A 27642-nucleotide genomic window follows, 5' to 3' on the forward strand; every position below is an offset into this window, starting at 1 on the left:
CAGAGCTGTGTCAAGAGCCCAATTCCCGACCTCAACTCTAGGTCTTACCCACTGAATGAGCCCCCCTTTACAGGCAGGGCGCTCCCCAGAAAAACAGGAAGTATCGTCACCTGCCCCAACATGAAAGTAACTGAAGTGTTTCTCAGGGCTGTCCAGGGCTGGCATCAGAATCACCCACTCCATCGGCATCTCTGGGGGTGGGACCCAGGTGGCCTTGATGCACACCCCAGGAGAAAAAGCAGTTCCTACTCCTCTAGCCCATCCAGCAGCCCGAGACAGGGCCAGGGTCCAGGGCTTTCTGCAGAGAAGCCCAGTCTTCATGATACTCACAGCAGGCATGAAGGAATAGACTTTATTAATCTAGCTCTCAAACACTAGAGGCTAAAATTCAGCTGAACTCTAACAACCTATTTACAGAGTGCTGTCAGCAGACCAGGCACGGCTGGCCCTGGGTCTTCCCCGAACACCCATCAAGCTCAGCCTCCCAACAGGCCAGAGCTGCTTTCCCCCTGCAGCCCACAGAGGAAGTTTATATACACTTGACCAAAACCTCAGCGACAGGATACCAGGCAGGATGGCACCAGACCAACAGAGACACAGACATATAGACACAGATGAAGGCTGAGACTGCTGAGCAGGCCCAAGGGCCTGGCTCAGTGCTTCTTCAGGCTGTAGGCCAGGCTGCCAGGGACCCTGGTGCCCTGCAGGGGCGGCGAGTTCCAAACGGCAGAGCTGGTGCGCTTATGGTAGCGGGGCTTGCTCTTCTTGAAGATGTCCTCCAAGTCCAGTGGCAGAATGGTTCCGAAGAGCTCCAGAAGGTTCGGGGGGTGGTAGTACTGGTGGATGATGGCCTGGCTAAGCTGGGTGCCTGCAGGAGGACACCAAGGACTGGGTCACTGCCCTGGGGCTCCCCCTGCCCCCCCACAAAGAGCCCTCGGCGCCCTCTCCACCTCAGCATTCCTTCACCTCCTGTCAGATCAGCTCCTCTCAGGGCCCTCCTCCAGCCGCCCCCCTCCCCCCCCCACCAAACACTGATAGCCTCTCGCTGCACGCTCCTACAGCTGCTTTCCAGCGACTCATGTGAGCCAGGCGCTCGGCTGAGGTCACTGTATGACCCCCTCATCCCCACAGCCACCTCGGAGGCCGGCCCTCTACCCGCCCTGGTTCACAAGGGTGAGATCTGCCCAGAGGCACACAGCTGGAGACTGGCAGAGCCGGGACTTAAAGACAAGTCCAGCTCCAGAACCAAAGCATCTGATGCCATGCTCGACTGCCTTAGTTGGCTACTCATCTCATCATCACCACAGCCCCACGATGCCTGGTGCAGGCTGACACTGCCGGTGGCTCAGAGCCCGGCCAGCGAGGCTGAGGAGGACCCCGGGGGGTCGGGAAGCAGAATGTGTGCCCGGCACTTGCCCTGCACCAGGCCTTCCTACGCTAACTCACTTCATCCTCGATAGCCCTTCTCAGTTGGGTGCTCTAAGCACCCCCATTCCACAGATGGGAAAACTGAATGAGAGTTTAAGTAGGCTGGTAAAAAGGTCAAGGGCTCCCCGGCCACGCTGACCCCTGCCCGCTGCCACCTCTGGAATGACTGGATGTTAAGGAGACGAAGTCAGATTCCAGTCACTGTGGGGTTCAGATGAGGTGAAACTCACAAAGCAAGCTCTCTTCTGTACAGTGCTGATCCCCTCCAGGGTTCTGGGCCCTTCCTCCGGGGAGTGAGACCGCAGCCTGCCCCGATCCCAGCTCGGCCAACTCTGTAAGGCAGCCGCTGCATGCACTGGCCCTGCTCACTCCCCGCAGGCCTTGCACCCAGGCCTGAGGTGGCACCTTCACACTTACCCACACTCCTGTTTAGAGGCCTGTAAACTCAGTGTCCCATCCTGCTGAGCCTCAAGTAACCCCATCCCCATCTCCAACTCCTCCTCTAGCTGGCTGGAAACCCCTGCTCCAGCTCTGTGCACTGCCAAAACCCTGCTACTCTTAGCTCTATTCCCACCCCCAGGCAGCATATTTGGGTCCCTGTGGCCTGCTGGGTGGGACTCCAAAGGGGCAGCCAGATAGTCTGAGGTGGAACACCCAGCACCACGCCTGCCAGCAGATAGCTGAAATCTAATGTATCTGTTGAGAATGGAAGCACCCAACGTCATAGGTCTGGGTCCTCAGATGAGCCCGCTGGCCACAGGGCGCCCACCCTTCCCCAGGCGCATCCCGAGGCCCGATGCAGACTTGTCGGCCAACGAGTCAAGCTGCCAGCTCATGGGTACAACGGGCTCCTGACCCCCGCAGCCGCTGGGCCACCCCCTCCAGGGCTTGAAGTCACAAGTGGGGACCCGGCTCTCCTGGGGAGCTCTGGGCCCTGCTCACCTCTGGCCCAGTTGGGGATGGGTTTCCGGGGATGGGCCTCGTCATCTGTGGAGTCATCACTGTTCAGATCCATCCCGTAGTTATCCGGGTTGATCTTGGGGGGCGCCCTGTGTCCTTGTGGAGTCATTTGATATGAGGTACAAGCTGGGGACTGGAAAAGATGAACAAGGCCTTCAGCTGCCTGCCCTGCAGGCAGGCACCTGCCACTACTGAGGGGCATGCGGCCCTGGCCACCTCCCCTCACTTCACGTGAAAAAAGAAAAATATTCAGGGGTCGCTTTTTAATTAAAAAAAAAAAAAAATCACACCACATACATGACTCCATGTCTCCCTTTTTCATGTGAAAGTATGTTGTGAACATCCTTCTAGGTTAGTGTGTCAGTGTGTGTCCTGTGACCCGCAGCAGGGCACTTCACTGGGAACCCCATGATGTGTAATTTAACCATGCGGTTCAGCTAACTTCCAAGTTTTCAACATCTTAAACCGTGTTGCAATGAAAACCTTATATTACATTTTGTTTGTAACAGCATTAATAGCCTAAATGCTTGTCATCAGGGACTGGTTAAAGACCTTCTGGTACCACTAACTGGAACACAGCGGTCAAAAGTAAGAGATTTACAAGCGGTGAAACAGACAGACGTCTAGGATACATTAAATGAAAAGAAAAAAATGAGAAAAAAATCAAACTGCCAAATGGTATGTGTTGTGGACTAAATGTCTGTATTCCCCCCCAAATTCCCATGTTAAATCCTAACCCACGATGTGATGATGTTTGGAGGTGGGGCCTTCGGGAGGTACTCAGGTCATGAGGGCAGAGGCCTAGTGAATGGGATTAGTTCCCTTAGAAAAGAGAGCTCCCTCTCCCCTTTGGCCATGTGAGGACGGCCGTCTGTGAACCAGAGGAGGGCTCTCATCAGACGCTGGATCTGCCAGCGCCTGGACCCTGGACTTCCCAGCAGGTCTGTCGTTTAAGCCACCCAGTCTAGGGTAATTTGTTGTAGCAGCATGAACAGACTAAGACAGTATGGATAGTCTGTGCCCATTTAAAACTCTGTATATGTGTCTGTGAGAGCAAGTGTGTGTATAAAACGTATTTATACGTAAAATATAGAGAGATATACACCAGACTTAGACTTTCCCTCTGGGGGTACCTTTCTTTTGCTTTATATTCTTTTATAAAGTTTAGTTTCCTTTCTTTTACAACAAATTCTGCTTTCAGAATAAGGAAGAAGACATATTTCAAAAATAGTAAAAAACAACTGGGCCAACCGTATCCTTCCACCTTATGGTCCTAATACACACAGCCTGTGCCTCTGGCTACCGGGAAGAGAATAACAAGAGCCAGGGGGCCCTCTCCACCCTGACGCCCGGGCCGCACCTGCACGTCCACGGTCACGTTCAGGCCTTTGCTGGCCGCCGCGGCCTCCCTGGCTTTCTTCTCCTGCTCCTCCTGCAGCCGCTGCTCAGCCAGGCGCTGCTGTTCTTCCTGGGGTGACCCGGCGGACGGCGGGATGTCACAGACCACGTGTGCGTTCTCCCACCACCACCACCAACGCCGCGCAGCGAGGCAGGCAGGGCAGCTCCTGCACCAGGGCCCCTGGACCAGGCCTCCCCAGCCCAAAGCTCAGCACAGACCCCGTGGGAGCCACAGGCCTGGCTCCCCTTTACCTTTTTCTTCTTCTCCTCCAGCTCCCTCTGCAGCCGCTCCTTCTGTAGCCGCAGGGCCTTCTCCCTCTCCTGCAGCTCCCTGAGGACCGAGCAAGAGCCTGTCAGGGCAGGAAGCTGAGGCCCGGCCCCGTTCCATCCTTGCCAGGGAAGCCAGGCCCCGGGCACACGCCGTGGAAGAGGAAATGGCAGGACGGGCACGCCAGCTAAGAGCCAGCAGCTGTGCTCGCGCCCAAGGGGCTAGGAGTGCACAGCTGAGGGTGGGGGAGCACTCAGCCTCGAGGCCCACCAAACTGGGCCCCCGCGCCTCCACACCACTTAGATCTCTGTGCATCAGTCTTGCCTGCTGTACAATGGGGAGCATAACACCTTTCCTCCAGAGCTGCCACGAGAACAAAATGAGGTCATCTGAGCTACCGCCACTCGTCCTGACCCACAGGCCAACACCCGGCCCCAAGCCTGACACGAAGCAGGGAGGGGCCGTTCACGGGCTCAGCGCCACCTCCACTTACTCGCTCATGACCCTGAACAAGTCACGGAACCTCTCTGGATCTGTGTCCCCCTCCGGGAAGTGGAGCAGCTGGTACCCATGCTGCAGGTGTCTTCAGGTGAGGATTAAACGAGGAAACGTGTGGAAAGCGTGTGGCTTGGTACCCGCCCAAGCTGCCAAACGCTATGACCATCGCCACCCCCCGAAGCCCCTGGCGCTGCCCGACACACATCCAATTCTAAAGCCACATCGGCTGCCACCCTCTGTGCCCCTCCCAGACTCCTGTCTCTGACTCTGCCCACAGGACCAGGGACCCCTTTGGGCTAAACAACACGACGGCCCTAACGCAGTCAGCTCTCTGGTTGTGACCCGCCTTCTTCTCCACTGGGCCTGTAGCCACCCACAAAGACGGACACGGAAAAAAGTGCTGCCTGGTGTTTCCCAGGGGGTGGAAGCAGGAGAGAGGCAAGGCCTGGGCCTGGGTCCACCCGAGAGTCCACACGCACACAGGCATAGGATCCCACGTATCTCCTGGCCAGTGGTGACGGAGGCTTATCCTCCTCGGCATCCCCAGGACCCAGCACAACCCGGCACAGGGACTGGCCTTGGATAAAGCGCTTGTGGAACTAAACATGGAATTCTTGCCTGTCACAGAGACCACTGCCTCTGCGAGGGCTCATCTGCCACAGTCCCCAGTTGGGGGGAGGTGGGACAGTCGGGAAATGTTGGTGGGGGGCAGCCTGAGTCATCACCAGCCCCAGAGGAGCACGCGCGGTGGGCACGAGCCAGGGATGCCGAAGGCCCTGCAATGAATCACAGCACGTGGTGGCCTGACTCTCCCCCGCAAAGGCCCTCAGTGGCTGCTGAGAAATGCTGGCTCGTCCTGCGGCGCCCCCGCCCCCTTATGTCAGCTGAGAAAAGAACGAACCAAAGGGCTCAGCTCATCCGGTTGGAAGCAGAACAGAGACACAATCCCGAGAGACCCTGCCCGTTACTCCTTGGATCTCCAGCAGCCAACACACCACGTTCGGGTGGTTCGCCTTGTCTGGGGCCAGGAAGAAAGCCTGTCCTTCTTTTCCAAACTCCCGAGTGAGGGCGGGAGCTGCCTCTAGGTGACGGCTACGTCTGTCTCTCAGCCACACGCGCACAGGAGGACGGCTGACGTGACGGCAAAGCGCTGCAAGGTCACCTGGGGGCCGAGCCTCTGGGACACCTCACCTCTCGGCCTGGAGCCGCTCCTGCTCGCGCTGCTCCGCCAGCCTCTTAGCCTCGGCCGCCTTCCGCAGCCGCTCCTGCTCCTCCTCCCTCCTCCTCTGCAGCAGCTCCTGGTGGCGCCTCTCCTCCTCCTCCTGTGACCAGAGAGCAAGGTCAGGGTCCGCAGGCCAGCCTGGGCTGGAGAGGCGAGAGCGGGTCTGGGAGGGAGGAATGGGGGGTGGGGGGAGGAGTGGCTGGCCGGAGGGCCTGTCCTTCCCAGCGGCTCCTCTCGCGTCAAGAACAGCGGGGGATGACTTCCCTCGTGGCACAGTGGTTGAGAGTCCCCCTGCCAACGCAGGGGACACGGGTTCGAGCCCTGGTCCAGGAAGATCCCACATGCCGCGGAGCAACTAAAGCCCGTGCGCCACAGCTACTGGGCCTGCGCTCTAGAGCCCGCGAGCCACAACTACTGAGCCCACGCACCACAACTACTGAAGCCTGCGCACCTAGACCCCGTGCTCCGCAGCAAGAGAAGCCACCGCAATGAGAAGCCCGCGCACCACAATGAAGAATAGCCCCCGCTCGCTGCAACTAGAGAAAGCCCGCACAGCAAGAAGACCCAACGCAGCCAAAAATTTAAAAAAAAAAAAAAGAACAGCAGGGGCTGAGCCCAGGGACACCCCATACGAGGCTCCATCCACAAGGACCACTGCAACCGGCTTGAGGAGCGTCTTGCGACAACTTCTTTTGCTGCAGCAGCAGATTTAGTAGTTAAGGGTACAGACTGGATGGAGCCAAACTCATGAGCTGGGTGACACGAAGCGAGTCACAGAAGCCTTCTGGCCTTGGTTTTACCCTCATTGATAAAATGGGGACAACAGTCACGCCCACGCCTCCTAAGACTGCTGAGTTTATACACATGACGCACTTAGAACAGTGCCTGGCACAATGCAAATACTCCATAAATTTTAGCCATTAGTCTTATAACCCCCTAATGCCAGATTTGTGTTCCCTAGAGTCATAAGACCGACAGTTCCCAGGAAGAGGTGGGCCCGTAATCTTAGAGGCAGAACGTTTAATCCTCACAACAACCCTATCAAGTAGATACCACTGCTACCTGAAGGAACCAAAGCACAGAGAGGTCAAATAACCCACCCAGGGTCACACAGCTAATAGATGGCAGAACTGAGATTGGAAGTCTGCCTCCAGAGTCCCTGCACTTAACCCTCAAGCTGCTGCCTCTACAGAAAACACACGGCGGGTCACCGTCCCCGTCCCCACCTCCATGGCCTTTGTTAAAAACCTCCTCGTGAGCTCAAGGCAGCAAAACCCACCAAGATCAACCCAACAGAGGTGGGTGTGCCCAGCGGTCCAGGGGCACGGAGGCAGTGCCGTCCTCCTCCTGCCGCGCGAGCCCGGCGCGTGTACCTGCTGTAGCCACCTGAGCCTTCGCGCCTCGTCCTCCTGCCTCCTGCGCGCCTCCACCTCCTCCATCTTCTTGGCCGCCGCCTTCTTCTTGGCCTTCTCCTCGGCCAGCCGCTCCTCCTTGGCCTGCGGAGCCCACCCACAGACGCCCATTGGAGCAGCCCCCCGCCACTCAGCTGTACAGGGTGGGGCCCAGTACGCTGCGGGGCAGACACTCCATGTCCCTGGGGCCCCGGCTTGCTCCCCACAGCCCGGGGGAGGGGGCACCCGGGAGCCAGTCCTGCCAGGAGCGCAGGGCTGTGCTCGGTCCCGGGCAGCCCTTCTACCCTCCACATGGCTCAGAACAGACCCCATGGCCCACGGGCGGCCAGGAGAGGGATACAGGGCATCAAACCCGTAACTTCCCGACGGGTCCAGTCCTAACCCTCGGGCCACCCAGTGTGACGGGCCTGGGTCCCGCCAGGGCACAGCGCACGGACGCTGCTGCCCACAGCCCGAGGCCTGCACCTTCTCCGTCTTCTCGTCGATCTGCGCAAACTTCTGCTCGATCTGCTTCTTCTTCTCCTCCTTCATCTGCTCCACCCGTTCCCGGGCCTGCAGCACCTTACGGAGGCGCTCCTCACGCTTCCTGCGGGCACAGCGTGGTCACAGGGGCCCAGCAAGGCCGCGGGAGACGGAGGGGGGGGCGGGGCGGGCACTTACAGCTTCACCTCCTCCAGCCGCCGCCGCTTGTCCTCCTCCACCTTCTGCCTGCGGAGCTGCTCGGCCTCCTCCTTCCGCCGCAGGTTCTCCAGGCGCTGCCGCTCCTTCGCCTGAGGGGGTGGCGGTGGGGGAGTGAGGGCAGCCCCGCGCTGGGCCAGGACGACCCCAAAGGCCTCCCAAGGGCCTGAGTCACGAGTGCCCTCAACTGAGCCCTGCCAAGGTGTGGGCGACACAAAAGTCAGGCTCAAGCCTGGATGATTCAGATTGATCTGCTGAACCAACTAGTACTTCTAAAAAGTTGTTTTTGAGATTATTATGTAGCCACATCACAAGAAGTTTGGAAAATAAAGGGAAAAAATGCCATCCCTAATCTACCTCACCAGCCTATAGTAACCTCTGTTAGCAGAGGTTATAACTATATAAAAAGTTATATTTGAAAAAAGAGTTAAGAACGAGGGACTTCCCTGGTGGTGCAGTGGCTGAGACTCCATCTGCCAATGCAGGGGACACGGGTTCAAGCCCTGGTCCGGGAAGATCCCACACGCCACGGAGCAACTAAGTCCGTGTGCCACAACTACCGAGCCTGCGCTCTAGAGCCCACGAGCCACAACTACTGACCCCGCGTGCCTAAAGCCTGCGCTCTGCAACAAGAGGAGCCGTTGCAATGTGAAGCCCACGCACCGCAAGGAAGAGTAGCCCCCGCTCGCCACAACTAGAAAAAGCCCGCGTGCAACAACAAAGACCCAACGCAGCCAAAAGTAATAATAACAACAACAAAAAGAACCTGATTGGGAAGGGACAGAAAGGCAGCTTTGAAAGTTATGGTTAATGTTCGATTTAAGGCGGGGGATGGGTACATGTGTGTTAATTGTTTATTATTATGCTTTATAACTGTTATGAGTGTATACACACACACACACACACACACACACTGTGTATCGACTCTTTCCTAACAGTTGGAAAAAAAAGAAAATACTGTCAAATGCTAACAGAGGTTACTATACAGGCTGGTGACATAGATTAGGGATGGCATTTTTTCTCCTTCATTTTCCAAACTTCTTGTGAGACGGCTACATACCAATTTCAAAAACGACTTTTTAAAAGTCTTAGTTGCTTCAGCAGATCGATGCTGGTACCTTCCTCCTCCACAGGCCCAGAAAGCCCCGGGGGCATGGCCATAGCAGTAGGCAACCAGCAGGACAGGCGGGGCCTCCAAGCCCTCCCTGGCCAAGGACGAGACTGGTGCTTTACCAGTAACGGTCAGGGGATAAGGGTAGAGGCTGCGACTTGGACCAGAGGCCCACCCCTCACCCCAACCTGGCTCCCATTAGACACCACCTCTGGGCTAAGCCACCCATCGGCCTCCCTCTCTCTGTACTAGTTACTGTCCATTTCTCCTTGGCCACTGACCTTGACTGCATATTTCCCACCTAGAAATCTGGCCCCGAGGTAATACCATCCTAAAGATGGAGAGAAGGGCTCCGGTTATGGGTGAGATGGAGTAGACACTTCCATCTGTCTCTCCCACTACATGTGGCTGCATAACCTAACAGAATGCACGGAGCAGTTATTTGAGGCCTCTGCAAGGTAAACAGCCGCAGGCAGACTGGGGAAGGAGACCAACCTTTGAAGCATCACCGAACCAGCAATGAGCTGAATGCTTTTGTTCCCCTCCAGCACTAACTCAGTGAAGCCTGAGACCCCAAAGAGATCACCGAGGTGATGACAGAGCTCCGGGAAGAGCCCTCTGGTTCTGACTCAAAACACTGTGGTTTTTTCCCTCTTTTCTCCCTTCTCTCATGCTCTGGCCCACAAGCAATCCTGTGGCAACAGGGACAGCAGCAGTTACTGCAACCTGCAGAGTCAAAACTCAAGGAGGAGGGCCTCCCTGGTGGCGCAGTGGTTGAGAGTCCGCCTGCCGATGCAGGGGATACGGGTTCGTGCCCCGGTCTGGGAGGATCCCATATGCCACGGAGCGGCTGGGCCCGTGAGCCATGGCCGCTGGGCCTGCGCATCCGGAGCCTGTGCTCCGCAACGGGAGAGGCCACAACAGTGAGAGGCCCGCATACCGCAAAAAGAAAAAAAAAAAAAAAAAAAAAACTCAAGGAGGAGAACCTTCCATGCCACACTATGGAGCTGTGATCCCAAAACGCTGGGAAACACTGTTGCCTTTCTTTCTGTCTCCCAGCCGGAGGCCCTCCATGTGGTTAGGGGAGCACACAGCAGAGCAGAGTAACTAAGGCCCCAGCTTCCTGGCTGGGGGGCAGAAAGGGGGAGCCCCAGAGAAGAGGAAAGTACTGGATAGATTGAGAAAGTAATACCATAAGGTTTTTATGAACTCCCGGGCACAGCACCAAACTGGAGATGTTTGGATTTGACCCAAACTATCACACCTGAAACTTTGAGAACTAAACTCACAGGCCACCTGCCAGATCCCAGACGGACCGCTGACTGGCACACCCATGACAGAACCAAAGAGCACTGTAAAGGCTTTGAAATCTGCACGGACATTGGAACCACAGGCCACAGAAAGCAGGTTGGAACCACAGCCAGAACCAGTGGGTTACTGCTAAAGCAAACTATCAACAGTCTCCATAAGATTTAAACAAGACCCAGAGTCTCCTAACATCATATTCAAAATGTGCAGGCGGCAGTCCAGAATTACTAAGCATACAAGGACCAGGAAAATCTCAACTCCCACAGGAAAAGGTAACCAACAGACACCAATGCCAAGATGTCCGGTTGGAATTCTCTGACAAAAATGCTCCAACAAATAATCACAGCGCTCTTAAGACAACTGGAAAAACAGAAAATCTCAGCAAGCAGAAGATCTAAAGAAGAAGCAAATGGCGATTTTGGAACTAAAAATGCAATAACTGAAAAAAAAAATTCAGTGGATGGATCCAAGAGCAGAATGGAGAAAACAGGAAGATAAATCAATAAAATTTATCCAATCTAAACACAGAGAGAAAATATACTGAAGAAAAATTAACAGAGCCTGAGGGAACTGTGAGATGACGACAAAAGTTCTATGAGGATTTCCCTGGTGGCCTAGTGGTTAGGATTCTGGGCTTTCACTGCAGTGGCCTGGGTTTAATCCCCGGTTGGGGAAGATCCCGCAAACCGTGTGGTGTGGCAAAAAAAAAAAAAAAAAAAAAAAAAAAAGTCTACGAAATGCTGAGAAAAAAACCCAAAACCTTGAAGAAATAATGGCTGAAGATGTCCAGATTTGCTGAAAGATATAAATCTACAGATTCAAGAAGGTCATCAAAACCCAAACAGGATAAACCCAAGGAAACTCATGTCCAGCCACAAAAGAATCAAACTGCTAAAAACTTAATATTAAAACAACGGGAAAAAAATTCTGAAAAGCAGGCACCAGAAGAAGAAAGACACATTATCCATCAGGGAGCAATGATTTGAATGACTGGGGATTTCTCATCAGAAAGTATGGAGGCCAGACGGAAGGAGCACATTTTAAGATTGCTAAAAGGAACAACTGTTAATCCGGAACTCTACCTATATTCAGTGAAAATATCCTTCAGAAATGAAGGGAAATAAACTTTCTCAAATAAAGGAAAACTAAAGAATTTGTTGCCAGCAGACTTCTTCTCAAAGAATTGCTAAAGGAAGTTTTTCAGACAGAAGAGAAATGATACCAGAAGGAAAGGTGAAGCATCAAGAATGAAGAACAACAGAAATGACAAATATCTGGGTAAATATCAACAGACTTCTTTTCCTCTTGAGTTTCTTTAAAATGTTTGACAGTTGAAAGCAAAAATTATTCTGCTGGAGTCATCGATGTATGGAGATGGAATATGTAAGACAAGGATCACACACAGTGGGAAGTCAAGGCATCTATAGGTGGTAAGGTTTCTACATTCCAATTCAACTGATAAGATACCGATGCTAAAGTGACTGTGAAAGTTAAGTATGTAATGCCTCAGAACAACCATTAAAAACCCTCAAAATGATATAGTCCAAATCGCAAGAGACAAATTAAAATGGAATACTAAAAAAGTCAAGGGACCCCAAAAAAGGCAAGAAAGGGGAAACAGAAGAAAAAAACAAAGGTAACAGCCAGCACTAATAAAACAGTAGACATAAATTGAAACATACCACTAAATATATCAAATAAGACACTGTTAGATTTTAAAACGAAACAAAACAACCACCCTGACTCAACTATATGCTGTCTACAAGAAACTGACTTCAAACGTAATGACCGAGTTCAGAAGCATTATGCTGAGAGAAGCCAATCTCAAGAGGTCACCTGTTGTATGATTACACTCATGTGCCATTCTCAAAAAGACAAAACTATAGTGATGAAGAACACGCAGTAGGGGTGGGGGAGGGAGTTTTGTGGGGTGATGGAACTGCTCTGCACCTCAACTGTGGTAGTGGTTACATAAACCTATGCTTTCACAAAGTATAGATTTCACCGTATGATAATTGTTAACATAAATTTTACTGTAAAATGTTTTAGTTATTTATTTTTTGTGGTACGTGGGCCTCTCACTGTTGTGGCCTCTCCCGTTGCGGAGCACAGGCTCCCAACGCGCAGGCTCAGCGGCCATGGCTCATGGGCCCAGCCGCTCCGCAGCATGTGGGATCCTCCCGGACCCGGGCACGAACCCGCGTCCCCTGCATCAGCAGGCGGACTCTCAACCACTGCGCCACCAGGGAAGCCCTAAAATGGTTTTTAATATGAAATTTTTTTTTTAAAGATGGAAAGAGAAATGGAAAGAGAGATGATCGTGAGTCATAGAAGCCAAGCTGGGGTAGGAAGCCAGGCTGGAGGAGGATGCTGGCCTTTGGAAGGACCCCTCAAGGAGGGAGCAGGTGGCCTTTTGCTCTCCAACCACACGGACCCAGGGAAACCCAGCAAGAGGCCACACCGCCCGCTGGCCTATAAGGAAAGCACCTGGGAAACAAAGGCCACGTGGCACCCAGAGCGCTCACCACCCTCTCTTCCTGCCCCCAGACTCCTGCTCTGAGCAGGGCTCAGCAAAACAGGCTTTTGTCCTGAAGCTTGACTATTAGGATTTCCCAGCCCAGGTCAGAGAATTTATCCTGTTGCACTGTGAATTTTATAGAAGAAAAGGGTTTCTTAGGTCGTAGAATCCGTGCTTCCTCTCTGCCCCAACCTTGGAAGGTGGGCTGCTCCCCAGGGGCCACCATCAAGCCCAAAGCAGAGGGTGGGAGGGATCCAAAAGCTTGTGCAGCCCCTTCTACCTCCAGGGGTCTCAAATGAGCAGCCTCTCTGCCATCCATCAAACAACCACTTCATGCCGATCCACGTGCTGGGTGCTTGACACTTGCTACTACTCCCTGGTTTATCCAATCTTCCTGAATGAACCTGTCTCCACACTTTGTAGCCAAGGAAATTTAGGCCCAAAGGTTAGGAAACCAGTCCAATGCCACAGCGACCTACCTAGGTAGGTCCCCTGGCCTCCTGAGGACTGTCCCACCCGCGCAGATGTCGCATGCAGGGACCTGGGCTCCCCAAAGCAGGAAAGGGCAGCTTCCTGAACCTCTTGGTCATTCCTGCAAGGCCCCGATCAGTCTGGGTGGGGCACAGGTAGTTCCTTGTAGGAGGAAAAAGTCCAAGGCTGGTTCACTGCTGTGGGCCCAGGTGCCTCGTAGGGCCCTGGCACAAAGCCAGGTACATAAGGACCACACAGCCTGCTTGCTGGCACGTTGGATGACACGCCATGGCCCTGTCCACCCAGATGGGACCAGTCTTCCTGCAGGAGAGGCCAGTTCAGGACCTGCCTGTCCAGCTGCTGGGCAGCCTCTTGATTTGCCAAGCTCCATGGCAGTGCTGCCGAGGCCCTAAGACCCCTGGCTGGAGGCAGAAGCCCTCCAGGTAGGTGGCCCTTCAAAGCGCCCGTGGACACTAAAGGACTCGGGGGATGCAACCTTGCAGCTGCTCGGGAGACCCTGGGAGCTGGGACTGTGGGCCGAGCAGGTCCCAGGCCCCCGTGGCTCCTTGCAGGCAGCCGGCGGTCCAGCTCAGCTCTGGGGTATCTGAGAAGAGAACAGCTTCTGTGGCCTTCTTTCTGGAGGACGGCACTGACGGTTCCACCGTCACCCAGCGGACCCAGATCTCCTTTCCCCACTGCCCTAACCCTCAAGGCAGCAGCTCAGGCCTGCGATCCTGTAAATCTCGGGGGCCTGGGATCAGAGATGCCTTGTCTATTCTCTTTGCAGCCCCAGACCCCGAGGGCAAGCCCGGCACCGGGGAGGTGGGAGGGACGTGGCTGGGGGGGGACACTGCAAGGTGTGGCCCTGGTGACCCATCGCAGGTCACACCCCCTCTGCTTCCTCCTGCCTGGGGACCAGTCGCAGGTCACACCCCCTCTCATCCTCCTGGGCAGGCTCTGCAGAGGGAGGACACCGGCTCCAGAAATGCTGGGCCGGCGGGCCAGCCAGCCACTCTAGCTCGCCCCCCACCTCCCGGCCCCCTTAACGCTCTCACGGATGACGTTAGTGCCTCTACAAGCGGTGTCAGTTTTCCAGGGACAGGGCTACGGCGGGTAAGTGCCGGGTGGAGCTAGGTTACAAGCACAGGGAAAAGCTTTACTTACAACAAAGCTGCACTGTGGAGGAGAGGAGACAAGGAAAAAGCCAAGAGTTAATGCCAGGCGGAGGGCATCCTGAAGGCGCCAGTGAGTCTGCTTGGGGTCTGCGCCCTCTCCCAGAGCCACCACCTCCTCTCACGTCACCCAGCCCTCATCCCCAACAAGTCAGCGTCCACGTGAGTCCCTCACCTTAACTACTCAGGCCGCCGGGAGGGAAAGGGGGCGGTGCCTGGGGATGGATGGCCATGGCGGTGGCCAGCCAGGCCAATTCTGCCACTTCCCAGCCCCGGATCCCAGACCCGGGAGGTCACCCTGAGCCGGCCGAGCCTCTAGGCTGCAGTGCAGAGCCCAAGGAGTCAGGACAGTCCCCAGATGTCGAGGTAGCCCAGGGCCACAGAGGCTCAAGCTGGTCCTTGACCAGTGCCAGGTCACACCCGCCTTGGCTCCCAGCAGCCTGGGGACACGCTGCAGCCTTCAGCCAGGCCGCCCTCACCTTGGGGTCCACGCGCAGGGGAGTGTTGCGCTTCATGAAGGATTTCACGCTGCTGCTGTGAGGGGTCGAGGTCGGGGTCATGAGCGTCTGGTTCCTCTGCACGGTGTGCAGGAAGGTCCGGAGGGGCCGCACCACCTGCAGAGGGACCAGGGTCAGAGCTCGGGGTGGGGGGGCAGGGGGCGGAGGGAGGGCAGATGCACACTCACCTTGCTGGCGGGACAGGGCGGGGAAGGGGTCTTGCTCCTGGGGGGCTGCAGCTCCTCATCCTCCAGCTGCTGCTCTTCGTCCAGCTCACTCACGGCCTGCTTGTAGCTGCGCTTCCTCCTGCCGGCGTGCGGGTGCAGCAGCGTCACAGGGCCCGCCCTCGCGCCCCCCCAGCGCCCCCCGCTACGCCCCAGAAAAGGTCCCCCTTGTGAATGGAACTGAGCCCAGCCCCCGGGACTCCAGACTGAAAGGCACTGCACAGGTGGGGTCTCCCTGACCGACCCCCTGCCGTCCAGTCAGAGGAAGGGGAGTGACCAGTCCAAGGTCACACGGCCAGGAGGACACAGGAGGATGGGGGTCTGGGATCCCGTGGCCCATCCCCAGGCCAGGCTCCTCCCACAGCCTGAAGCCACCTCTGTTAATAAGTGAGAACGCCAGTCCCCACCCCTGCTGAGAGGACACGGAGGCCCCTGACCACACGCCCACCCTTCCCGAGGGAGGACTCAAGGTTCGTGCCCCTCTGGGCCCCTCAAAACGGTCGCCTGCACACGCCTTCCCGCACGCAAACCTGACACTCTGAGGCGGCTCCTTGGGGCCATCTGCTTGGTCAGTCTTGGCCTCTGTGGAGAGAGCAGTTTCAGGGGGGCGACCGGGAGAGCACGGAGGGGTCAGGGGAAAGCGCCCACTGGCAGCGGCCGTGGCAGGGGCGAGGCTCTCTTCCCGGCAGACCCCAGGGTAGCCAGGAGCAGAAGCATCAGGCTTAGCACCGCCTGGCTGTGACCCCTCTGTGGACACGCAGAGCTGGCATGCTGCCCGCAGCCCGCAGACCCCTCGCCGCCATGCCTGGCCTCTGGGGCGAGAACAGCAGGACAGTCCCATCGAGGTGGCCCTAACCACATCCCACCCACCTCTAACAGTGAGAGCGAGGGACAGAAACCTATGGAAGCTGCAAGCTCTAACAGGCCCCTTGAGTGGCTTCGAAATCCCACTCCTCCCGGCCCTTTCAGCTGGGGCTGGCACGGGGGCGGGGGCCTCCTGAGCAGGGTCAACACGTGGGGTGCAGGTCTGTACGTCTCATGTCGCCGCCAGGAGGAAGCGCCGACCTCTCCCCCGGCTCTCCGACACTCTTTACTCCAAAGGGTCCCGGCAGCCCCCCGGGGCCTATAGGGCTGGCATGGCCATTGTCCTAACCCCATCCAGCAGCTGGGGGAGCCGTGTTCAAGATCTCACGGCTACGGTGCTCCTCCCACCAGGGAGATGCAGGCCAGGCCCCAGAGCCCACAGCTCTCACGCCGTTTAGCCAGGAGACCCACAGAGGTGAGAAGTGAGCCAGCGACAGAGACAGAACACGAGGCCAGGTGTTCGCACCCCAGGACACAGTTCCTCCTGCCCACCCCTGGAGTGAGGCTCCAGGCCTTGACCTGGCACATTCACAGTTAACGCCCCAATTCAGGTCCCACCCCCAGCTTCCTGCACCAACCAGCCATGGCCACCCAGTGGCACTCGGCAGCGGCTCCAGCCAAAAGGTGGGAGATGAAACATGCAGACTCGGAGATCGCTGCACCCTGGGTCTCATTTCCCCTCGGCCTATCAGCCCAGAAAACTGGGCTTGCCTCTCCTCCAAGAGAAAGTCAGGCCGAGGCTACCACGGCCTGCATGGCCCTGAGGGTCTGTAGGTCAGGAGACTCACCCCGCTGCCCTTCAGAGGGCGTTCCCTGGCCACCGGCTGCAGGCTGCGAGCCGGGCGTGCTAATGGCGATCTTGGTGGCACTGCAGAGCCGCAAGGCGCTGCCACTGTTCTTGGGGACCTAAGGGAAGAGCCACGGCTTTAGGGGTCTGCACATGGGACTCGCAGGCCCGCCCCTCCCTGGCCTGCCTGTCTCACCTCCGGCTCAGCTGCCTCCTCTGGCTCAGCTTCCTTGCTGGGCTCCTCCGCTGTGGGGCTGGAAGCAGAGCAGGGGGCACTGTGGGACCCGCCCAGCCCAAGCCTCCCGGCAGGAGCCCCTCCCCTACGCCCTGGGGTAGCAACCTAGGAGGGACTGGAGGATGAGAAAACAGAGCCAGGGGCTCCGTGGTTTAAGTCTGCGGCCTGGGCAGACGAGGGGTGACAACTTCTGAATTTGGCTTCATGTATATTCCATCAGGGCCTTGATCCGGGAGGTCAGCCCTTTCCCAGCTCTGTCTCGACCCTTTTGGCCTGAATGGGCCACGTCTCTTTTGAGGCCCGTTCTCCACTCACCGTGGGGCCGGCAAAGTCACCGGTCTCCCCATCCCAAGCACTGCCCCCCTGCTCCAGAGCAGGGAGTCGTGGTGGTGGTGGAATAGCTTTAGTGATGGCAGGACGTGGCCTCCAGGAAAAGGAGCGCTGTTTCAAGGCAGTGCTGGGGTGTAAAAGCCTGGAGCAGGAAGCACCCCACCAACCCCCATGCCACCCACCCCAGTCTGAACTGGCTCCTCATGGCTGCACTGGCTCCTCCACAGGCCTCTGGATTTGACAAAGCAATGGAGCCCAGGTCCCAGGGTAAGGCTTGGAGGGGTCAAGGCCAGGCCAGGACTGACAAGCGATGTTGACAAGCAATTCGGGAGGACCTGACGCCCGGGTGGCACTGCCTGGTAAGACTGGGGCAGGGGCAGGGGGCACCGGTGGGCAGCCCAGGGGCAGTCCCTGTGATGAGGGAAGGCTCGAGCACAGGAAACGCCTCCACCTGTGGGGCTCACCTAGAAAGGCCACCCTCCCGTGTGCCCTGCCCAGCCCTGGGGAGGTCCCCAAGCCCTGGAACTGAACTCACCTCACTTTCTGGGGCACCTCGACATTCAGGAGCCTCTCCAGGTAACTGTGGCCTGACGGGAAAACAAAGGAACAAGAGATGTCCTCAGAATCAGCCAGGTGCCCCTCCAAGAGGTCCAGGGAACCAGGCTCTGATGGAGCTCCAGCACTTCTCATCTGCAGCCAGACCCTCTCCACCTGCAGACCCCTCCCTTCACCAGACACAGACCCTCTCGACCCCGTAGACCTCTCCCTCTTCCCTGGGTGCACAACCCTGCCGTCAGCACTCCCTCGACTCCTAACACCCTCAACAGATCTGCTGGCTTGATGTCTCCTGCTACCCCCTAGAGGGTAACATGCCCATCTGAGGGCACGTCTTGGCTCCTTCACTGGGTTGGGAGTATCCTGGGAAGAGGGACGATGTCCAGCTCCGAGCCTCCAACTCCCAGCACAGGCCAACACAAAGCAGCTTATTCATTCAACAAACATACGTCGAGGGTCTATTCCATGCACAGGCCCTGGGGACCCAACGGAGAGCAAACCAGACTGGGCCACGACCTGGTCTAGATAATCATCAGATAATCCTGTAACTGACATGTGACATGTGCCATGACAGAAACGAGCAGAGGACTTGAAAAGCCTATGATGGGAAGCCGAGCTGGTCTGGAGGCTGGGACGTAAAGGATAAGAAGGTAAGAAGGTCGTGAAGGAGGAAGGGGAGGGAGGAGGATGTCCTGGACAGCGGTTCTCAAAGTGTGCTCTGGGGTTCTGGAAGTCGACTGCCCAAGAGGACCCTTTCGGGGTACCCACGAGGTCCTAACTATTTCCACCATAACACCAAAATGGTATCTTCCCTCTTCATGGTGTTGAGACTTGCCCTGAGAGAGTGAAAGCAATGGAGGTAAAGTACGAAGCCTGGGTACCAAACTGCGCCCCACACTCGGGACGGAAACGTCTGGTTTCACTTAAGAATGTCCTTGGTGAAGGAATGAAAACTATTAATTTTATTAAATCTAAACTTAAGTACATGTCTTTCTAATACACTATGTGATAAAGTAGGAGGTATGCAAAAATGCCCTTGGGCTGCATAACCAAGTCTCTGAAAAGCACGGGGCTCTGAGGTCTCAGCTGAACTGGCCCCTTTTTTAACGGAATGCTGTTTTTTTGTTTTGTTTGCGGTACGTGGGCCTCTCACTGTTGTGGCCTCTCCCGTTGCGGAGCACAGGCTCCGGACGCGCAGGCTCAGCGGCCATGGCTCACGGGCCCAGCCGCTCCGCGGCATGTGGGATCTTCCCGGACCGGGGCACGAACCCGTGTCCCCTGCATCGGCAGGCGGACTCTCCACCACTGCGCCACCAGGGAAGCCCACGGAACGCTGTTTTTAAGTCAAAGAACACCTGACAAACTAGGGCCAATCAAACCTGGGTATTTGGCGGACATTTTCTTAAAAATGAACAAAGGGAGGCTGTCCATTCAAATAAAAGGAACAGTATTTGTTGCCAGGAATAAAAAACTGAGCCCCCAAAAAAGCCAAAAATAGAATTTTGGAACTTGTATCCACCACCATGAACTTCATAGCTTCCCAATACCTAAAGATGTTTCTGATGAGACCAGAAAGCAAATGTTCTCCTTTAAAAAAATACATAATGAAGTATGTCGACATCTGGAAGATGTGCATAACTCCACATATTTGTGAGCATGCACAAATTATCTGGAAAAAAAAAAAAAGAATATGCACCATTATCTGAAAAGGCTTTTAAAGTACTGTTCCCTTTTCCAACTACGTATCTGTGTAAGGCCAGATTTTCTTCATGTACTTGAACCCAAACAACACAATGCAACAGAGTGAATGCAGAGCCCAGCTGTCTTCTTTTAAGCCACCCATGAATGGGCTCTGCAAAATGCAGAATAACGCCAGTCTCATCACATTTTTGTTTGGAAAACAGTTATTTTTTCTTAAAAAAAAAAAACCAACAAAAATAAACCCAACTAACCTTAACAGGTAATTGGCTTGTTACTTTTATATTAAAGTATTAAATAATACTTTAAATATCAAAACAGTAAGTAATATTAATATAAAAATAAAATATTAATATTAAGAATTTTTTAATCTGTCAAGTTAATTTCTAATACAGTAACTGTCAATAGATAGCACCCTCATAATCAAAAGCTCTTTGGGGTCCTCAATAATTCTGAAGTCTGGAAGCAGGGGCTGAGGCCAAAAGTTGAGAGGTGCCAGTCTAGGCAGAAGGAACAGCATCTGCAAAGGCCATGAGGCAGGAAAGAGCAGGCTTTGCTGGGCACAGAAGACGCCTGGCTCGGCTGGAGCATCTGGGCCACAGGTGCATGGCCAGAGGTTAAGGCTGAGGGAGACAAGGCCGGAAGCAGGGACCTTCCTGGGGTGAGGCAGGCAGGCCTGGAGGTGTGGGAGGGAGCAGAACAGGGCCAGCTCCCAACTGAGGGGTCTGTAGCCAGGAGACAGCTCACATCCCCTGCCTCCCATCCCAGCTCAGGGCTCGCTGATGAGGGGGCAGGAGGGAGAGAAGACGCCCACGTGACCGCACAGCTATTCCACCAGCGCAAAGACTGCTCTGGAATGGTAAGTGCCACCTGCATGTCGTTCAGGCTTCAGAACAGGTCTGGGGACAGGGAGGAGGCCTGGAGGGGGGTCGAGGGGCACCACACTGGCTCCAGAGGCTCCCCCGAGGCCCCAGGCCTGCTATGGGCGTTACTGGCGGTCCTCTCTCCCCGGCTCACCTCCCCGCTCCTCTGCTGCAGGTGCTTCCTTCCCCTCCCACGGTAACAAGTTACACTCAAATCCTGATATCAAGGGCTGCTTCTGGGGCAACCCAAACTAAAATCCAACCTCTGAGTTGCCCGCCCAGCCAAGCCCCAGGGCCTCGGCATCAGGAAGGCCTCCAGGAAGCCCCCTCTCCCCTCCCTGCTCCACACCCCTGAGCGCCCCGGAGGGTCACCCAGGCCACACCTCCACTGAGCTTCAGGGACCCAGGCCGTCTGCAGTTTTATCATCCAGTTTTGTTTTGATTTAGATGGACTGAGCTGTACCATATCCAAGCACTAAGATGGGTCCTCTACCCACATTCAAGGCAGGTGTTCTTACCGTTTAACACATGGGGAAACTGAGGTTCGGAGAAGGGTGTGCCCCAGGCCCCCCAGGCTCTGTGTGACTCCAAGGCTTAACCACTGTGTTTGACTGTCTTCCTTCCACAGGACTGGGTCAAAGGCAAATCAAATCAGAAGCCCACCCGTGTGCAGGGTCGGGGGCCGAGCAAATGGACTGGCTTAAGAGCTTCTGGATGTCTGATCCAGAAGCATGGGGAGGGCCTCTAGGGTCTCTCCCCAAACCTCCCTCTAGAGTTCCAGGCTTGCCCGCCCCCTTGGGCCCCTGCCCAGGATCAGATTCACACCTGAGGAAATCTCCAAGGCAGGTCAGAATCACTTGGGCCCTTCTGAGAATCCAAAAATGGACAGTGTGCCAGATCGCATGTCTGCACAGGCCCCCGATTGTGTGTCCCTGAGCCCCAGGCCCTGGAGCAAACCCTTCCCCAGGTGGGGAAGAAACCGGGCCCAGGGAGGTGCCCTCACCTGCCTGACAAGCCCGCCCTATGCCTTTCTACCTGGCCTCCTCAGCAAGCAGCCACCATCCCAGGAGGGACGAAACATGTGGGGCTCTTCCCAATTTAGACTTGGTAGCCTCCTTAAGCCTCAGTTTAAATGTACAGCTGGGCCCAGACCAAACAGTTACGTTAACAGGAGGTGGCCCACAAACATGGTGAATCTAAGTGAGCCTCCGCAGGAAGGGAAACATGCGGGCCCTGGGGAAGAGGCGCAGGTACAAGCTCAGCATGGCATTAACCACAGGGACACTGCGGCCAACGGCCCCAGACCTCAGTTTCCTCATTTGTAAAACAAGAGCGTTGGACCAGATCTGCCCTGTCCAACATGGTAGCCACTAGGTACGTGTGGCAACTTAAATCTGAACTAAGTAAAATGTAATAAAACTAAAAATTCAGTTCCTCGATCAAACGAGCCACATTTTGAGGGCTCAATAGCCATTCGTGGCTAGCTAGTGGCTACAGTATGGGACGGCACAGATCTGGAACATTTACACCACTGCAGAAAGTTCTGTGGACAGCTCCTTGCTAAATGGTCCCCAGAGCCCCTTTGGCTGAGCCAGGCATGAAGGATCACCCTCCGCAGCCTTGCCCAGTGCTGAGCCCCAGACTCACAGATGATGCGGGCGGAGGCGGCCGGCTCTTTGGTGGCCTTCCTGGCAATCCTTCTGCTTGATCTTCGGACGGTGCTCTCTTTGGAAACCAGGGAGTAATTCTGGGCCAGCGAGACCTGGGGGCCCGGGGAGGACGGGGCGATCAGGCTGCGCCGCACCGACCTGCGGTCCACACGGGAGCCCGTGGGCGTGGAGAAGTTATCCGGCAGGATGGGAGCCAGCACCCGCTCCCGCCATGGGGAGGCCGGAGAGCTGGGCGAGTCCTGCGGGCCTGGGGAGGTCGCGGCAATTCTGAGCTTGGAGGCGGACCTTCCTGCTCCAACCCCGCGGCCCTTGGGGTCCTGGGGTGTAGTTATCAGGGAGCTCATGGTGACAGACTCCAGTCTCCCGGCCTCTGGCTTCTGGGGTGTAGAGTCCTCCTCTGAGGTCAAGGTCATCTGGGAGGCCGAAGCTGTGGCCGGAGCCGGGGTCGGGGGTGGAGCCTCGGCAGACTGGAGCTGGCTGATGTGCTGCTCAGCGCTCTGGCGCTCGCTGATGCAAATCTCCACCATGGGTACCAGCTGGCACTGGGCCAGGCTCTCCTTGGGCTTCTCGGTCAGCACCGTGGGAGACTCAGGGGTGGGCAAAGGCGTGGCTGCCGCAGAGGTCACTGCAGCTGCGGCTGCAGCACGGGTCACCCGCCGCAGGACGGAGCCGTTCTCCCCCACCACCGTGGCCAGCCTCTCCACCTTGTCCTTGCTGCGGAGGTGCCGGGAGCTCTGATGGCCGCTCCGCGTCTTTCTGCGGGACAACCTGCTGGAGGAGGTGGAGCAGAAGCTGAGATGACCCAGCAGGGCAGGGAGGCTCCCCGAAATTCCAGCTGCAGGCACCGGCCTCCCCAGGAGCTGCCAGCTCGAGTGGAGTCTGAAGCGGAGGGCTAGGAGGCAGAAGACCGGGGTTCTGGTCCAGGCTCTGCTGCCTCTAGCCGTGACACCACGGCTGCCCCTCTCTGGGCCTCAGTCTCCCTACCTGTAAACTGGGATAACGCCCGTCCTCTCAGAACCACTGGGAAGATGAAATTCCCCTAAACCTCCCACTGACCAGGGTCACACTGGGCCAAACACCTTGCTGGAGGCATCACTCATGCTGTCGCCTAAACCACCAGACAGCCGGGAGAGGCAGGGACCAGTATCCTCACTTTAGATTTCAGAAACTTGAGGCTTAGAGACGTGGAAAATTAACCCAAGGACATACAGTTGCTAAGGGGCAGAGCTGGGGTGTGCACCCAAGACCACCTGACCCCCAAGACCCAGCCTCTTTCCCCTGGTGCTTTGCAGCCCATGGTCGTTACCAGGGCAGTTATAACCAGCACAGCAACAGGGTGTTAGGGAACAGCGCCCGGTCTATACTTCTGGTCACTCTCCCCCAAGCAGAAGGTCAGGTTCTCTGGCTTCTCCTACCTCTGGAAGGAGAAGCCCAGATCAAACACCATGCCCACCTCCAACACACACAAGCTCTGGACTCCACGGCCTTGGGTTACTCTTTATTTCCCCTCAGCGGCTCCTTATCTCAGTTAACACTTGCGAATCAAGCTCTCCACGTGGGCCCCAAGCCTCCGGCCCCTCCTACCTTCTCCGGACGGGGTCTCTGTTTTCATCCTGAACATAAGAAATCCGTCTCTTTTTCCGTCGGTTCTTCTGAGAAGGTGTTTTGGGCATCAGCTCGGGCTCTTTGCTGAATTCTCTGTTTGGTACAAAGAGGGTGATGTTCGAGGCTGCCTGGAAACCATGGGTCCCCCTTCCCCACCCAGCCCACCCCCTGCCCCCTTCCTGGCAGTGCCTGGTCAAGCTGGGGTGACCAGCACCAAGCAACCTCTCCAAGGCTGCAAGTGAGTCACCGCAGGCACTCAGGGCTCCGCCCGCGCCCCCCTCCACCCGCCGAGACATGGCAGGGGAGCAAGGTTGCCAGGCAGACCCACCCTCTGAGGTGCAGCCCAACACCTCCCCCCCGCTTCCCATCACCCTAGCCCTGAGCATCCTGTGCACTCAGGAGGGACCGCTGGCAGCCTGTCTGTCCTGCCTGTCAGGTGGGGAAGAGGCCCCCGCTGGGGCCTCAGGCAGCCCCTGGCGCGTCCCTCCGGCACGGCCCTGCCCGCACCTGGTGAACATGCGCTCGGCCTCCTCCTTGATCTCCTCCAGCCACACCAGGTCCTTGTTGTCCACGTTGCAGACAAACTCCACGAGCTTCTGGTCACAGAGCTCCAGCAGGTGAATGGGCCCTGGGGCTGTCGTCCCCATGATGGCTCTGTCTGGAGAAAGCAGAGACAAGAGGCATGAGGGCTCAGGGCTGGAATCTTCACACTCTTCAATGCCTCCTCCCCATCCCCACCCCAAACAGCACGTTGTCCCCAGAAGCCCACAATGACCAGCCAATTCTGGTGTCAATGGACCTCCTTACAAATGGCCTTCTCTGGGGCTTAAAATGACAGGGCATGGCCAACTGCCTTCCTGGATCAGAAGAAACTGTGGTCCCACCAGGTAGGACCCCTTGACCTGCCCAAAGGCCTGCTCTTACCCTCCTAAGGGCTCCTCTCCTACTGCTGGAGGGTGAGTTACCCACGAGCTGACCCCAGGCATCAGGCCAAAGAACATCAAATCCAACTGCCTCTTCAGGAGGCCAGTGGACGGAAGGGGTTCTGTGTCCCAAAGTAGTGGGTAAGAAAGCGGGGGTCTACAGACAGGCTCTTCTCTAAGAGGCCCCTACAACCCTCTCCCTTGAGCTGAAATGCCCTTGAAACGCACGAGGGAGCACGAGGGGAGCGGATAAGCAATGTCTTGTTTTTAAGAAAACTTGTCTAGAAATATCAGGCAGTGGAAAATACAAAATTAGTTTTCTCTTAATTTCCTTTTAAAAAAATTTTTAAATTGAAGTATCGTTGATTTACCATGTTGTGTTAGTTTCAGGTGTATGGCAAAGTGATTCAGTTATACATATATATATATATTTATTGTTTTTAAGATTCTTTTTTATTATAGGTTATTACAAGATATTGAGTACAATTCCCTGTGCTATACAGTAGGTTATCTATCTTATACATAGCAGTGTGTATACCTTAATCCCAAACTCCTAATTTATCCCTTCCCCCTCTTCCCCCTTGGTAACTGTATTTGTTCTATGTCTTCACTTAATTTCTTAAAAAACTAGGAACTCAAAAAAGCAAACAAATAAACAAACAAAAACAAAAAAACAACTGGCAACTCAGATATTCTTCTCAAAACTCAGTTATAAAATCATCACCAAAGCCCCAGGCAAGGAAGAAGTGTTCTCTTCTGGTCATAGCAGGGGCTCAATAAATATCCCAACTGGTGGAATGAATGAAAGAACAAATGAATGGATGACAGTCGTTAGCCACAGTAACAGACTGCATGTCTCATGCCATGGCAGTAACCCACCACCCTGATCTACAACTTCAAAACCAAGAACCACGCAGAGCTCAGCCTCCCACCTAAGATGGGAACTCCTGGAAGGAGGGGCTAGGTCACTGACCCCTTACAGAGCTTAATGCCAGGTCCTGGTGCAGCCTCATAGGACTTCCTGGGGGCTGATTTCCAGGGCACACGAGCTTTTGTTCCTTGAGCAAGCTCTGCCTTCCGTCTGGAACCTTCTGTTTCCTATTTTGTGCAGCTCATTCCTCAGGACTTGGCTCTCAGCAACTCAGGGAGGACCTGACCACCAGCTACCATCCTATCCATCAATTTCAGTTCTCCGCATGGCACTTGGGGGACTTGCTTGCTGCCTGTCTCTGACCACTAAGCATTTGTTCCCTGAGGACAAGCCCTTGTCTGTCTTGCTCGCAGCTTTGAAAGCCCAGAGTATGGCACAGTGCCTGGCACAAAAGGGATACTTGTTAAATGAATTCATCCATCTATCAACTCTATACCTAGAAATAAACATTCTACAGGTACTCCCACCCCAACACATACACATGTACAGGGACACCAAATGAACTCATTCTACACAGGTTAGGGCATGCCTTACTCATCCAAAGGCCTACTCCTAGATGCCAAAGGGAGCACTCATGGGGGCAGGTCCAATCGGGCAGGATCGCAGAGGCTTTGGGCAGAGACAGCTCTGCAGCCAGCCAGTCACCGACACAGTCTCTTGGCTGCCATCCTTCTGGATCCCCCCAGTCCCTCTGTCCCAGAGCTCAGCCCTGGCTAAGGGCAGGAACCCAGTTTGAGGCTAGGAAAGAGAAAAGTGTTAAAGGAAGACAAAACACTTTGTTGCTATGGAAGGCAACAACTTTCTCTTTTTTATTTAAAGTATTTGTTAAAAATGGCAAAATGGGCGAAAGCTCCTTTCACAAAGTGCAGAAAGGTGTTTGGGCTTCTTCCATGAGGAAGTTTGTTTTCAGCAGCCTCAGCCTGGGTATTTAAAAAAGGTCATTGTCATTAGATCAGAGGTGACCCTGTGCAAGGAGGGATCAGTGTTAAGAATGAGGGTCCTGGGAAAAGCAGCAAAAATCTCTCCAGCCCCTGCAAGAACCTGGGCACAAACCCAGAGCACCCTACATCCCACCAAGGGTGAAGGGAGCTTGCTCATTTTCCTCTCCCAATACTTCTCTCACATCATACACCAGACTAGAGCCCCACAGCCCTCCTTCACAATGCCTGTTCTTTTGAGGGTGCAGGAAGTCGGGCACCTAACTCTGACCTCGCCTGAGCAAAGAAGGGTCACAAGAATTGCTTTCTTTAAAGAGTCCTACTCCGTGCTTGGATGGAGCATCATCTCATTTAATTCTCGCCACAACCTCAAGGAGACCCTTGTGCAGGTGAGCAAACTGAGGCAAAGAGAAGTTAAGTCAAGGGCAAGGCCTGGATGTAAGCTTAACCACAAGCTTTGCCGCCTACTCCATTTCAACCTCGGGAAGGCAGGCGCCAAGTTCTGGCTCTGGGCGCCCCAGAGAAGGCCACTGTCAGTGAACGTGCGTGGGGAATGACAAGATCAGGGGTAGCAGTGGATTCCAGAAATGGTCAGTTTAAAATGTTGCTCAGCCGACGGGGGAGGTGTTGAGCGAGAGTTAACTGTACAGAAATGCCATCTGGCATAATTCCGTCACACAACCCGGTCGGTGTGCGCTTCCTGCGCGTCCAGATAGATCAACAAAGGGCCTCCTGGGCACAAAAGAAGGTGCTAGGCACCGGGAGGGGGAAGGGACGGGGTTATTCTTTAGGATGGAGGGTGGGGGTCATCTCTGGCCCCAGGACCAAGGCAGGTCACCTCGTCACTTGGAAGAGGTGACCCATCCACTGCCAGGCCGCAACGGGGGCAGAGGGTCACGCCCCCGGTCCGGGGCTGGAGGAAGGGTAACAAATCGCTAACTACCCCCCACCCCCGCCGGCCGCCCGCGCGCACTCACTCGACTGCACCGCGTCTCCTAAGTGCTGCTCCGATCCAAGTCCGGCGACCTTCCCAGCACAAATCTCAGCCCACCCAAGTACCACCGCTCCCGGCCTCCAA

At 55.6% G+C, this 27642-nt stretch overlaps 1 protein-coding gene across 2 annotated transcripts; it reads right to left on the reverse strand.

The window, feature by feature from the left end:
• Window positions 1–338: 338 nt before the first annotated feature.
• On the reverse strand, window positions 339–27642 carry INCENP (inner centromere protein). Of its 2 annotated transcripts, none has more exons than XM_082626439.1 (18): window positions 27542–27642; window positions 24280–24430; window positions 23752–23865; window positions 22145–22935; window positions 17917–17968; window positions 17013–17070; window positions 16818–16935; window positions 15696–15747; window positions 15130–15247; window positions 14924–15058; window positions 7847–7956; window positions 7652–7772; window positions 7148–7270; window positions 5744–5874; window positions 4039–4117; window positions 3749–3856; window positions 2371–2521; window positions 339–868 (listed from the first exon to the last, which is right to left on the reverse strand). In XM_082626439.1, exons 2-18 carry the CDS (start codon window positions 24417–24419, stop codon window positions 654–656), a joined length of 2616 nt encoding a protein of 871 aa, XP_082482565.1. In that variant the 5' UTR covers window positions 24420–24430; window positions 27542–27642; the 3' UTR covers window positions 339–653. The 2 variants fall into 2 exon arrangements, with proteins under 2 accessions (XP_082482565.1, XP_082482564.1); XM_082626438.1 differs by having other exon boundaries at window positions 22145–22938.

The sequence above is a fragment of the Mesoplodon mirus genome (assembly GCF_964341445.2).
Source record: "Mesoplodon mirus genome assembly, chromosome: 7".
In the NCBI taxonomy this organism is placed as follows: Eukaryota; Metazoa; Chordata; class Mammalia; order Artiodactyla; family Ziphiidae; genus Mesoplodon; species Mesoplodon mirus.

Excerpts from the sequence above, each read along its gene's own strand:
- INCENP (XM_082626438.1), bottom strand. The coding sequence starts at position 24,419 with ATGGGGACGACAGCCCCAGGGCCCATTCACCTGCTGGAGCTCTGTGAC. Across the intron at positions 15,748-16,817 it reads GCCCTCTGAAGGGCAGCGGG|AGGCCAAGACTGACCAAGCA; the intron begins GTGAGTCTCCTG and ends CTCTCTCCACAG. Across the intron at positions 2,522-3,748 it reads ACGTGACCGTGGACGTGCAG|TCCCCAGCTTGTACCTCATA; the intron begins GTGCGGCCCGGG and ends CATCTTTTCCAG.